General features: G+C 46.9%; 1 protein-coding gene across 2 annotated transcripts in view; it reads right to left on the reverse strand.

Moving 5' to 3' along the window:
* The window catches only part of LOC144140917 (uncharacterized), an 80,954-nt gene that overhangs the window by 49,928 nt on the left and 16,190 nt on the right, over positions 1-14,836 (reverse strand). For both annotated transcript variants that reach the window (XM_077672414.1, XM_077672415.1), the window contains exons 3-5: positions 8,142-8,204; positions 5,408-5,468; positions 2,914-3,034 (exon numbers count right to left, since the gene is read on the reverse strand). In XM_077672414.1, coding sequence (XP_077528540.1) covers positions 2,914-3,034; positions 5,408-5,468; positions 8,142-8,204 — 245 coding nt within the window. The remainder of the gene's footprint in view (positions 1-2,913; positions 3,035-5,407; positions 5,469-8,141; positions 8,205-14,836) is intronic.

Raw genomic sequence — 14,836 nt, forward strand, 5'->3', positions numbered from 1 at the left:
GACGGTCGGTCAGCAGACCCGCCGAAAAACCGCACTATAAACGGTATTGTGCTTCGGCCAACCGCATCTTAAGCGGTATGCTTATGCATTGAGTTCTATGGGAGGCAAACCGGTGGTCGCAAAAACCCGCGTTATATCCGGTCCCGCACTATAAGCGGTTACGTTATACAGTTAAACCTCGATATAACGAAGTCGTACTTGGGGCCGCAAATTTCGTTAAATCGAGAATTTCGTAAAATCGAGGTTTCGATTTTACAGTTCATTTAACCAGTTATTGGGGTTTTAACACTTTGGCCCTCGCCAGGCAACAACTGCTATGTAGTTACCTCTCCAATTAAAGCGAAATTTGTACTAAAACTGGCCGCGAAAATTGTGTGAATTAAGAGTTTCAACACTTGGGCAATGGAATTCGGATAGCCGACGGTAGTTCATGTGTCATCGTAAAACCGGTGCTTTTTCCGCAACGGCTCATTAAATATGATAGCAGACTAGGTTTCCACTTTTTCTTTTTTCATTTCGGTCACTACTAAATGCCGCTGTTAGTCAATTGAACCCGCGTCCATGTCCCGTGAACTTCACCCCGCCGAGGTGCTCGTTCGAAGTTACGCCTCTTTTCGTCCATTCAGTGGTAGGCTTAGGCGCGGCGGGCCAATAGCGGAAGGCTGCTATGAAACTTTCGAAAGACTTTTTTCATGTACAAGGGCTCCGCAGTATGGGCGCGTGATTCAACCACAACACTCGAGATAAAACCACGATTGCGAGTTGAGCGGAGTACACGCGGACCGCTTCACTGTGTGGAGCAGCGCTTACGTGATCCGGAAAGCGGAAAGCTTACATTAAAAATCTTCCGGCCAAATTCGATTAAGCAATTACTTTTATGCCCACTGAGCCCTTACGAAACTGATTTCTCCGCACCGCAGCTGTCTAATGAACGCTGGTGAAACGAAGATGACCACGTTCAAAGAGAGCAATTTATTGCCACCAGCACTCGATGTTCAAGCCGTAGTGAAGAAGTCCGTAAGCAGGGCTTGGCGTTTCTTGACCAGGGCGGGCTTTACGTGACGCTCGTATGCTGACAGCGCTAACAAGGTCTTACACATTCGTGTGCACCTGCGTGCCTCCGCAGAACATCGATGGCATCCATCACACTTCGGTGGCTGTCGGTTTCACCGAGCTTCCTCAGGCTCTTGTTCAGAACACTTTTCTTTCTCTTGGAGTGCTCATGCTGCTTACAAGACTCACCTAACGATGCACGAACAAAATATTAATTTGGTTATCAGCGAGCACAACCTAGCGCAGCAGCACCGTGAGCAATGACGCGTAGAAAAAAAAAAAGCTTGAAGTAGGCTTCGGTAGCCTAAGCATAGAGGGCGCTGGCGTAGGCAACGATGGAGACGTCAAAATAGTGGGTGCACTATTAAACCGTCTATGACCGCTAGCGGTTTGTGCAGCTTCGTTTTTCGCTTTTAATTGTTGTTAACCGTAGATTTCACCGCTTTTCTTTCATTTTAGCCTTCAAGAGTCAATTTGAGTACTGAATTTTTTCAATGTAGGGCCTGAGAGGCAAAATAAAACGTGCCTCGACCGGAATTTCGTTCTTTCTTTCTTGCCGTGACTTCGTTAAATCGAAAGCGCCGCACAAAATTACTTCGTAAAATCGAGACAAAAATACATGCATTTAGCAAAATTTTGTTAGAAAACTTGAAAAAATTCGTTATATCGCGAATTTCGTTAAATCGAGGTTCGTTATATCGAGGTTCAACTGTAAATGGTCTACACTGTATACCCTATATTAGCAAGGTCATCGCGTCCCGCTTCGTGGCTCAGTGGTCTGGGGCGCCAGGTATGTCACCGCAAATGTTTTGCAAGTCACGAGTTCGAATCCCCGCGGGTACGTGCTTTTTTTTTTTGCAAGTTAACTTTTTTGTTTTCCGCCGATGTTTTCTATATTGAGTTCACCTTTTTTTGGGCCGCAACGTTCATGGCTACACGAACTAGTTCACAAAACGCGCGCAGGCTGGCACTGGCGCGCTAGCGAGTTCTCGTTGGCGTGCTGTTGCCATAAGCACCGACTGCTTGCAGGCAGTGGGCACAGGCCAGAATGAACAGACTCTTGGCCTGGTGCGAACACGCTTTTTACGATACAGACATAAGGGAAGCAAGCACCAAATATGGGGGAAAAGCACATGACATTTGGGCGTCTGCGGGTACGCGGAGGGCGTTCATGCACTGCGTAGGTCTCGGCTAGTGAATGCTACGACTACAAGCCGTCCTGGGAGGCTTATCTTGTGCATTTTACAGCCGACAACATGGCAGAAGCGCGGTACGATGATTACTGAGATATTGAGAATGCCCATCCAACAACGCCATTGGTTATGTTTTACAGAACCGAAACCGAAACTTGTTTGATTGCTAACCTTGGGCATCGTCCAATCACGGCGCCCCTCCTCCCAACGTCACAGCCTTAGTTGGTGCGGCCGCCGCAAACCGCGCATGGTAGTTTTTCTTCTTTCGCGCTTTGTAAAATAATTACCGATTTGTCAACTGGATAAACGATGAAAAGTGTGCTAATTTGAGCCAGTCTACGCAGTGCAAGCAAAAACGGGAGCTTGACAAATTCACTTCAGTGTCCCTTCAATAACTTACGAGACCGGGTTTTTTGTGGCTTTTAAGTGAAATTTCGGTTATCAAAAGCATACACGCAGGCAGTTACAAATTTTTCTGACCGCTACATCTTAATTCGTGTTGCAAATGGCTGAGAGCCCCAATGTGTTTGGACCTTAGTCAGGCGCATGCTGCCCCTGCAGGCTGTCACTTGAAGCCCCCCGTGAAACATGCTTACACAACCAATGGCTCAAACCTCACGCACCGTGACGGGTGCAGCAGTGAACAGGCAGAAAGACAAGAACTCACAGGTTGTAGTCTCCCTTGAGGGTGACCACGGCGGTCCACTTGAGGCACGGCGCCACCTTCACTTCGTCTGGAAATGACCAGTCGGCCTGAAGGGGTTCCTTCACCGGATTGGGGCCCATGTCTGCAAACACAACCAACAAGACCCTGCCACACCTTTTTACACCCTCTTTTTGCGCACAAAATGCAGCGACAGCTGCCCTTTTTGTGAAAGGGACACCAGTCTCAGTCAGTTCTTGCTTTAAGCTGTAACGTCACACCTTTCAAAGCTGTTCCGACTCTTTTGTGGTGCCAAACGATTGCTTCGTTTGTCCAGAAATGAACAACAAAAGCCGTCAGCTTTTTTCTCATTTCTCTCCAATTTCTCCATAAATTTCTTTTGCAGCGCAAAAGCCCACGTTACACATTGTGAAGAGGGTGCTACCGTGTGGGGGAATGAGTAGGGAATGCCGGTGTGATTACCCCCCATGGCAGCCACAGGCCAGGGAGGTCGCAGGGCCGTTTGCACTAATATTAGACTTTTGCTGTTGCTTGTCATGTAAAAATAGGCACTGGCAGTAGTGCAGGGTAGCAGCTCTCCCATTCACCGACAAAAGCCTTGCGATTGTACTTGTATCACAATGCAAAACACTTCACTGAAAGTACGGGCAATAATGTTTGAAAACAGGTGGTTGCAGCTTTTGAAAAAACATGGACTCAGTGGAAGTTCCTGTAACCTACCTACAATTTTCTGTAAAAAAAATTAAATCATAATAATAAAAAAAACACTGGGACAAGCCCCCACTAATCCTGATTGATTGATTATGAGGTTGAAACTCGTCAGTCTTGCTGCTTCCCCCCGCCCACCCCAACTTCAAATATGCCATTATTTTTTCAGTTGGTCAATTAGCTCCCAAAATAATTTAGGGATAATTAGCCAATTTTGGTCAAACAACAGACATAACAGTGTTGGTTATAAAAGTGTAATCTTTACATTTTCCAATACTATAACCCTGGTGAATGGAATAATCGAAGCAGGTTTTCGATCCACAACTTGGAACTAATATAACACCTCATTAAACTTTGGTCTTTCAAATGAGCGTTCAAAATGGTTCTTTGCCACTGGTGCCACCGAGGCTAATAATGGCCGGAGGCTGCCCAAGCCACACACATTTGCTTTTTCCCCACATCACCTACTTTGGGACCTCCATTCAGAAGTAAAAAAAAATGGAGAGACAGCGACAAAAAGATGTGGTAAAAAAGAAAAGTTGTTCTTAATGGGAATTCTTTCATTTGGAGGAGGCACGAACACTGCTCTGCGTCAGGAGAATGGCAGCGGAAGCCCTCGATGACATCTGCCACGGTTTCACGGCCTCCGGTCGGCACGAAGATCACTCTGACCGTGTTGCACTGTGACCTTTGCTTCTAAACAGTTCTCGGGAAAACCATTCCGACAGTCAGAAACAGCAGTGAATCCAAGGAGAGAAAGCGCGGGGGAGTTGGCAGCATGCCACAGCTTTGCCCCTGCACCCTGATAGGTGATGGCCACCTCTGCAAGGTGCCAATGCACGCCCAGTCTGTCACCGGCACGCAGCTCTGTCAGTGGTTTGCCTGTGCATGCAACTTCGATGTGCAACAAGATGCCAAGCAAGACCCATTCCAGTGAGTGCAGTGATGTGAGCTGCGAATCAGGTGCAAGGAAAGCCCCAGGTTACGCAAGCAGCTTGCACAGGCTACTGGGCCGAAGTTAGCAGCGGAGAAAGGGAGCCGACGACCCGTCTAACGGGCGCGGAGGCACCCGAGTACCTGTCGCCTAGTTGGAGCACAACATCCTCGAGGTCTAGGCTCTGGGACTATCGGACTCTAATAGCCGTAGTCTTAAGATAGGGAACATCCGCGCCCTGCGAGGCCGGGGACTTCCCGCACGCCGGATGTGTAAATAAATGTCATTTCTCTCTCTCTCTCTCCAGCTAAGCGCTGGCCCCTTTCTCATCTTAGCTCAGCGCTCACGCCCGCACGTTCCCATGATTTGGGCAGCCGCCCTGTTTCCCAGATCAGGTTGAACAGGAAAAGGACTGCTTCAACTGCGTCTTTGTGCTAGCGTTTCATCATCTCATTTATTCGGGCAGCCACGTGTGGGGCTATTCTGGAAGGTACGAATAAATGGTCCTCAAGTGTGGATGCAACTGTCGCATGGCGTTTCCTCGTTGTGATGAGGCACCACAACCTCTCTGCGTTGAAGAAGGGCTGTTGCGTAGTGGGCAGAGCTGCTGGCTCGTTCAAAACGCTAACAGAGGGCGTATCCCCACTAACGATTGCAAATGTGTGTCCTGTCCACCGCATACACTTGACCCTCACCCCACCCTGTGCACTTCTGCAGTGGAATTTACACGTGGAAGGCGCATGTCCAGCCTTCCATCTTCGTGGCACACGGGATGCATCCACCTCCAACTTTCACGCCCCAACCCGTGCCCCGTGAGCGCCTGCTCGCTTGAGGGCTCTGCAAATGGGTTCCCACCTAGCGGAGCCTTGATTTCAGCTGGCCATTTCGACGTCAGGTTCCTTCCCGGTGACACCACCTGCACACAGAGGGTGACCGTTTCAGGGCCACTCACGAACTTGGCCCCCAGGAACTTGACCCGTCTGCCAGCCCTTCTCGGCACGAAATTTAAGGGCTTGGTGCAGTCACCTTGCACGCTGCAAGGCATCGACTGCAAGATGTTGAAGCAGCATTCCACCCCACCCCCCCTGCGGTAGAAGATGTCCTAAAAATGCAGCCATATGATTTTTGTTTCAGCAGTTAAGCTTTTTAGAATTTTAGGTACCATATTTTTCGGTCTATAAGTCGCACCCCTCAAAACTGCAGTTTAAAAAAAGAATGTATATAAGTTGCACCGGAGTATAAGACTCACCGATGAACAAAACACACTTGTTAATCAGGTAAGCTTATAGAGGATCAGTTTGTTAGAACGTGCGCCGAAAGTACATGGTTGCGGCGGCCACCGCCTCTGAACGCATCCCCCCCGTAAGCAGTGCTAGACACATGCATCTACCATCCAAAGCCTACACAGAACTAACTTCTCAAAAATGGTTTATTGATACACACAGATGGCAGGTACTTACAGACGGTGTTTAGGCAAAGCCATCAAAGCCTTCTTGCTCCAACTCACTAACAAATAATTCATTAATTTAGTCCATAGAGCTGTGTCTCTTAACGTGCGCTGACGTCGCGCAGCACACAGGCACCTTTTCAAGCGCAGACCACGTGCAGCCGCCACGTACCAAATTTATTCCACACATAAGTCGCACCAGTCGATAAGACGCACCCACCAAAATTTCAGAAAAAAAAAAAAAAAAAAAAACGCGACTTATACACTGGAAAATGCGGTAATTCCGGTATCCCGTCCCCAAGTGCAGGATAGCCAACGGGACAGTTCCCTGGTTAACCTTTCCTGTACTGTTCCTTCCTTGATTTCAGGCAACGTCCTCTGTTGTTGTTTTTTTTTCTTTCACTCTTCTCAGGATCAACACTCCCCGGCAGGTAACGCCTGCCCCAAAATTAAAGCTATTGCTTAGTCCAAATACTAAGAAACCTCAATTACAGTGGTCAGCATAACTACCCATCTCTGGAAAAAGCTGCGAAGTAATTAGGCAGGGCTTAAGCAACTTACCACACAAAAACCAGCCTTCTAAGTTCAAGTGAACCATTCTCAGGCGGCCCTGCCTTTTTCAGTAAGTTTGGGAACACCTGCAAAGAATACTTCAGGAACAGTACTCAGAAAGCTCCATCTACGTTTAAAGGCAACAACATGAACAAATTGAAAGTAATGTTATCACACACACGTATCACCTTTAGCCTAAATAGTGAAATGCCTACAAGGTTGACGAATGTAACTATATTCGGCACGTTTTCGGTGCCAATCCCAACCTTGAGAAAAACCTGAGAAGGGTCGAAACTTGGGCTGCTTGGTACGTAACTTTGGAAGAAGCACAGGCGCTTGTCTACTTATCTTCCCATCCCATTTGATGTGTCGTCGCTTTCTTCAGAGAAAAAAAATTAGCAAGAAACCAGTACTCTAAACTAATGAGCATTAAGCTACATCTATCACTGAAAAGGATGGTTATTGGTATAATCGATGCGTACTTATACAATCATTCATCCCATAAATTATTCATTTATTCATTTATCAGGTAGTTATGGCACAGTTACGTAGTCAGCTAGGCAAGTGCTTTTGCATAAACAAATGCGTAATGTTGCTTGAGTAGTAGCTTTGGTCCATCCTTTTACGTTTAAAATATGCGGGCAATACGCGGGGACACATTTGTTTTCATTCATCGATGGAAACAAGGGGGTGCGGGTTATACGCAGGGGCGGGTTATACATACGCACGAAAATACGGTATTTTATCCCTGACCTTGCATTCCTTGGTTTCTCTGCGGCCACAGGACGTGTTCACAAGGGCATATAAGAACGGTTGCCACGTACAAAACGTAGCGTAGTGTGCAGGGACACTGCAGAGAGCACCGCGGGAAAGCCTGAACCTGACGGCAGCCTATTGTGATGCACAGTGAATGTTGTGTGCATACATGCGTTCAAATTTTTTTTCAATGAACAGAAGACGGCAGATGCACAGTTCCACGTCTTTTTCCGCCTCTCTGGTCATTTCAGTCTTATCACCAAGTGTCAGAAGAATTTGTTTGCAAGCATCGTGCGCAGTCAGGAAAGATAAGAGACCGTACGTGTGTGCCTTTCACCGATCACGAGTCAGCAAAGAAAACAAGCACAGGCAGTTGGGGGATTCCCCGAGATGCACCGAGGGACAAAGATGTGGGGGAGGAGCAAAGGGTGAGCTGGCAATGAAGCGAACTGGTTAGACGGGGAACTGAAACAAACTACAGTACGGACAAGTGAAGAACAAAAAGGCGGAGTAAAAAAGCAAAAAATAAAAAAAGCAACACACACACACACACACACACACACACACACACACACACACACACACCAGCGACACTAAACAGGCGAGAACAAAGCAATTAAGAAATGACAAATAAGGCGCCTCTATGTGTCGTTCCTTGTCTTTGTTCATCCTAGTCTGTGTAGCCTCGCAGGTTTGTTCTTTGAGTCACGCACCAACAAGCTCAGCAACAAGTGTCGTTAAAGTGCCTTCAACCATTGGCCCCAGAAAACAGGTGATGCCCTGGTTGGCGAACAAGCTAGCCGAGCGTGTCGACCCCAGGCCAGCCCAGCTCACCACTGCACAGTAGAGGCCAGGCTCCAGTCCATCGGCTGAGAAGAGGATCTTCTGCTGGCCAGCCTGCGACATGGAGACAAGGAGAGCCAAAGCGATGTTGCGCACATCCACACGGTGAAGAAGGGGAGCTCGTGCATATTTCTTCACAAGCTCCGTTTCGCGAGTGGTTTCACTTTGTACAGCATGCATGTGCTGCAAATCAAATTAGCATGAGTTTTCTTTTTACGCTACCTGTTTCCCCGTAGCAGCTCAGGACATAAATCCCTACACTAGTAAAGCACAGATGTAATGCTCACCAGAAATGCTTTTACAGTGTAGACCGCTTATCCCGTGTGTGCACTATAAATGGTACTGCACTGCCAACAAAACATGCACGAATCCAAACATATCACAAGCTAACTTTCAATCATTGTTTATCGTCACTCAAAAGAACGCCACTTAAAAACACACGTACAGTCCTTATTTTGCCTTTTTTTTTTCTTTTTTTTTTCCGCATCAGACGCTGCTGCTGCATGGTCTTACAAGCCGCGAGTGTGGGCTTAACTTATACTTCCTGTTTATGTTTTGAAAGATCTACGTTTCTTGCGACCAGAAGAACGGATGCCGCAGGGATGCCGCACTCTTATCTCGTTGTCTCGCCGGCAGCAGCCCAGCTGCAGCCGGCGAGACAACGAGATAAGAGTGCAAGTGGGATTTTTTTTTTTTTTTCGTCCGCGTCTTGCGGTCGCGATGCTAGTTGTGGTTATCACGCACGTGCAAACGGAACACGAGAACCGAAGGCTGCCTATTTTTAAAATTTTCTGTGTCTAAGTTAGAGGGCTGCGTCGAATGGCTGAATCTTTTCTCTTTCTCTTTTGCGACACTAAAACATGCCCCAGCTGCGCCGGGAAATCGGCGGACCCGCCAAAAAGCCACACTATGAACGGTATTGTGCTTCGGGAAACTGCATCATAAGCGGTGCACTTATGCATTGAGTTTTATGCGAGGCCTACTGGTGGCCAGAAAAACGCGCCATTATATCCGGACCTGCACTATAAGTGGTTACGTTATAGATGGTCTACACTGTAGTTTTCTGGCGGCATCTCTGGGCAAAATCCTTACATTGTATTTTTTTTTTTGGTTTGTGCAGGTAGCATTTGTCGGAAAATACCAATTCGATGTATTCAGGGGCACAACAGATAATGAGGAATTTGTAAAACACCCAATTACTGCCAATTCCAGATTCACCACATATAGTTCGGTTAAGCTGAAACCGTGGAAGTAGTACTTATTTGTCCGGGGTGTGAATATTCAAAACTTTCGGATTTTATTCAGCTTCGAATTCGGCTTTGGATTTTATTCGGCTTCTCTCTTCGCATCCGGATAACATCGTCACGCTCAAGCTGCCCCAGTCAACACTGTAATAAAGAAAGACCAGCTTCGTATTGCCATAGTCTCAACTTGCACCTGATTTTCTGATCAAATGCTGCACAAATTAATCCTTTTTTTATAATGAAGCTGTCTACAGCTAGTTTCTGAAAATTTTTGCATCCGTGGACAGAGCTGCGTAGACAAGGAATTGTGAATCTTGCAGCGGGCAAAGCCAGCGTTCTGGTGAATGCTCTGTAGCTCCAAGTTTAATGCAGGTATATCGAACAAAAGTAAGCACACTGAAATCGGCTGCTAGGGCGACTCTATTATTGCGTCGAGTTCAATTTACTTGATAATTAAATCACAGAGCAGGTGTAAACTTTACACAACTACCGTCTGCACTCAATACATGGTGTCCACACACGGAGTACGATATACTGCTGCAGAACACGACTGTACCTCTTGTTCAATTGGAATTACCCCAGACCAAGTTGTACGACAAGTAGCCGCTAAAACGACTCTAAAGTTGCACCAAATTTCATTTACATTTCGTAATTACAAAGTTCGCAGTGAGGTGTAAATACTGCGGAATCCCCGCCTGCCGTGAATACGTGGGCTTCTACGGGAATGAAACAGACCGCCCCATGTTTGTGCGCTGGAACAAAACTACACTCCGTCCAAGTTTTCCTTCAGGTAATTAACTAGGAAGTGTGCTCAATGACAAATTACAAACAATCGTGTTTCGTTTCGTGTGCTCGTTGTACTGTGGCCAGCTTTACTGGTCACTTTTCTTCACAGAACGGAACAGCACTGAATTTATTGAAGCCTGTAACATTTCCCTTCTTTTCTAATATGGGACAGAAAACAGTGATGAGTTTGTCTTAGGGGTGTGCGAATATTCGAAACTTCGAATATTCGATTCGAATTTTTTGGTATTCGATTCGATTCGAACGACACTTTTATGGTTCGAAATATTCGAACCACCCAAAACTAAAAAAAAAAAAAAAATAAATCAGAGCGTGTCTCAGCAGCAAAGTCGCGAAGCATATACCCGGCGAACGGTACGTGCTTTGGCAGACTGTATCGGTGTTGTTTTCTGCTCGCGAAAACGCTCTGCGCACGCCCAACGCGTGCTGACACCGCCGGGAAACCACCCCCACCCCACGCAGCGCGCAGCGCGGCCGGCGGCGCCAACATGGCATCGGCTCCAGCCGCGAAGTGGCGCGGGCGCTCGAGCGACCGTTTCTAACCGCTCTTTAAAATGCGGCTCAAGGGAGACACGAAGTTGCTTGTGCGGTAAAGGAGCTGATAATGCATGCGAAAACGGTACTATTAAACATAATCCGCGCCGCTAGAAAGCGCCCGTAAAATAGTTGCCGGCGTGCTAAGCCTAACCATCTCCGGCGGAGCCAAGCCGGCTGTCTCGATCTCATCGCAAGTAGTCAGGCTCCTCCATTCTGCCGCGCGCGTCGTGCGTCATTTTCTGACCGAGGTAGGCGCTACCGCGGTCGCGAAATCGTCGATGAGGGCGTGAAAATACAGCGCTCGCAGAGCCGAGGCGAGCGAATCGCGTGCAAAAACGCACCATGCGGTTCACGCTTGACTGTTGCGGCGTGTAGCGAGCTTGCGCACAGTGAGTGAGGAGACTAGCACGAAGCTTTACGTGCTCCAGAAAGGACTGCTTTGCGACATGGGGGTTAAAAAAAGCAGAAAGAATCACGAATTTCTTCACGCGAAAGTAGGAAAAGAAATAAACGAAAACTTTATTTTCAGCGCTCAATTTTTTGGTCTGTGTTGGTTCATACGAATTTCGGATGATACGAATATTTTTCGCGGTCCCGCAAGATTAGTATCATCGAGATTTTACTGTATCAGCGCGCGGTAATGTGCACGGGCTCGGGCATGCCAGCCACTAGTGTCTCAAGTGAGCGGCTGCTTTCGGTATCTGGTGGAGTCGTGACGAGCAGGAGGTTGTCACTGCTCCCCGAACATGCCGAGCAGTTAACCTTTCTCCATGTTAACATTTAAGTGAGTGCAGACCTTAACCTGTTGAGTGCAATGGTATTGTGTAATTTCTAATTTTACTTTGTATGATTTGTCGTGCAATAAAGTTGCAGTTTTTGTGTCTCTAGATGGTGAAAGCTTTAATTTTACAAAAAACAATAAGTATTCGTATTCGAAAAATATTCGAAAAATATTCGATTCGATTCGAACTTTGTTTTTATTATTCGAATTCGCTTCGACATTAAAAAAATTGATATTCGCACACCCCTAGTTTGTCTAGCTTCACACTTCCAGACATTGAGATAAAGCTTCCTTGAGAAGCCAGAATTAACACTGCGGCACTCACGAATGCGGTTTGCCAAGCACATTTGTCCTCACACACTCACATTTGTCACCAACTGCTGGCACTGATGTTGATGTCAACTTTTTCTGATGTGTTTACATTACCATACCTGCCAGGTTCGCAAGGATGGCACTAGGGAGATCTAACCAGGATGTCAGAGGGGTGTGGGGGGTGCTGAGGGGTGGAAAGCTCAGTAGCAACAGAATGGAATAACTTACCCGCACTTTCATTTTGCTGCACCAAAGCAGGCACTGAACTTTTTCGTCCAAACTACTAACAAGCTGCACCAGTGGTCAGTCGCTAAATCATCGAAGTGGCGGACGCCACAGTTTGGAAGAAGTCCTGAGATGACAGTAGAGCTTAACAATGTTCGCGCCTGCGACACTTCGCTAAAAGAACGCGACTGAGGTTTGTGTCAAACATGGTTGCATAGAACTTGGTGCAATTTTCATTTACTATATTGAACTGCCTCTCGCATTTAGTGTTCCTGTGGTACCGAACAGTTCAATTTATGCGCATGGCCGCTTACGCTCTTCACAGATAACAATGCCAATCAGTGTAGGATTGGATTGCCTTGCCAAGTAACTCCGGCGGGTGCATGTTCGGAAGATTTATGTTTCGGCTGTACAATCATACAAAACTATAGAAATACGGGCGCCTCCCGGACAATTCAGGAAACCTGGCAGATATGCATTACGCATGACTTGTGGGTGTGTGCAGATAGTGTGACGCAACTTCTTTTTGAAAACAAAATTTATTGTGTTGTTAGGGCTTGGAAAGGGAGCCGCGAGCAAGTGCAATGCGGGGATATCATCACACCATGAAAGTATGCAGAAGGCAGACGAATCGGCAAATTTTTCATGCCTTACGATGCCCCAGTGTTTGTGAAGCTCTTCAGCAAATCGAAAGTTTTCATGTTCGCAATTAAGAATATCAAGAAATTGCTGAGAGAGCACACGTAAGCCCAGGTGACCGCCCGGCAGTTAACAAAACCAAGCAAATGCCTAGCGCTTGCGTGTGCGTGCCTCGCGACGATTGCCCCGCGTCCCCTGCCCACGTGTATCAAGCCAAACATACCCACTTAAAGGAGTACTCACATGAAAATTTTACGTTCCACTTTTGTTGCTTTTATCGATGCTTAATGGTCTGGCAAACCCAAAACAGCACTTTAAATACTCCAGCGTGCGATAATTAATTACATTGAACGGCCTTAAAATAGTTTATTTCAAATTCCCGCGCTTTCATCCCGAAAGGCGCATATGGCAGAATCCCGGCATGACTTCACCGCTTTGTGTGGACGTCAAAACACTGCAGAGGCCGGTGGGGGCGTTGTTTCGACCACACCACCACCGGAGCTGAACGGCTGAGCTGCCTGAAGGTGCTAGGCCTACCATTGCGGCGGAAATTCGATGACCGCTTTCAATAAAAGTCCTGATGGCGACTTCTATTGCGATTCCGGGCTATATTACCGCTTCCTTTCCCGTGTGTGGAACTTTATTTTTGCCAACAGTGCCTTTCTGGGCACCAGTTATGCCGGTAGCTCTGGCTTCGTGCACACATTTGTGAATGCGCCAGCGCCCAGTCACCGCTCACGGGGCCGCGCGCGTGTAGTGACGTCACGAATGTTTGACGAGCGCTGTCGCGTCACTTCTTTTGGCTATCGCAGGATGATGTCACGCTGATGTCCATTTGCTGAGTGCCGCTCCATGCGCTGCTCCGTCGGCGCGATAAATGAGATCCAATTGAACTATGTTCTTCGCGTCGCAGGCCGCTCATATTTCAGCCAGGGTATTCTGTTGAGTGAAGGAAGCGAACTGTGCCATAATATTAACGCCGAAAATTGGCGTCAGTACTCCACTTAAGGAAATTGGCTAACATTGACAAAAATAATAATAATAAATAAATAAAAATCCAGCGTTCACTGTAATCGTGGCCACACTTGTTCGGAACAAGACAGACACGTCATAGTGTACGCCCCTCCAAGGTGACGTACATTTACAGTTGAACCCCTTTATAAGAGACATGTACCCGGAAGCAGTTTCTGTCTCTTATACGAGATGTCTCTTATAAGCAGGGAACCATGTTTTCACTTACTAATCAGGCCATAGTTCAATGTGGGCACCGTATGACTAAAATAAGCTCAAAAGAACGCTACAGCATGTTGCAATAGATTCATTCTAATTCATGTTTGCCCCCAGAATTTATGAAACAGTTCTGAATCTTTGTTTGCTTCATGACTGCATTTACACTGTTTTTTACAACCGATTCTACAAGCTTTCTTTCCTTTCACTGTTTGTGGAAGATGAATCGTAGATGTTGGGTTCACAAGCCTGATGAATAACCAGAGCGCACAGCTTCCTCCGCTGTCTGCTCAGGTTATTCATTACGCTTGCAGGACTCAACAAGTGCGATGCCTCTTGATTGGGAGCCACGCACGTGGGAGAGCCCGCATGTGCGGTCGCGCTCCAATGGATGGCACTAAGCTTCAATCACTTCTGTAAGTTGCATTTCCATTGGCAGGGCTTCTCATCGTCATTTCATAGCTGACTGAACCACTGTGTGTTTGCTGAAGTAATAATAAATAGCGACTGCAGGCGTAAGTTAAAATGTCTGTTACAAGCGAGATTATTGATTAAAGTTCAAGGATGACTTGTCCTTTATAACCCACTGTCTTCTACATCCGATGTCTGTTATAAAAGAGGTCAATTTAGTGGGAAAGATAGGGCAGCCAGCCATGTGGGTGGGCAGTATCTCTTATACCCATTTGTCTCTTTTATCCATGTCTCTTATAACGAGGTTCAACTGTATTATCTTCCCCAAAAAATGAAAGAAGCCCACACCTATAGCAACAATGACAGAGTAAATGTTGTTGCGGCAGCGAAAATGAAGCAAGCCTGCTGCAATCGTGGACTTTAATCGTCGTGTGGTCGTGAAGGTTGCCCAGAGCTCCACTACCTTCAAGTCTTACGCGTTAGTGCTACCTTCATTTTTTTTTCTT

This window comes from Haemaphysalis longicornis, unplaced genomic scaffold (genome assembly GCF_048455015.1).
Source record: "Haemaphysalis longicornis isolate Haplotype H1 unplaced genomic scaffold, Haemaphysalis longicornis Haplotype H1 scaffold_56, whole genome shotgun sequence".
Taxonomy (NCBI): Eukaryota; Metazoa; Arthropoda; class Arachnida; order Ixodida; family Ixodidae; genus Haemaphysalis; species Haemaphysalis longicornis.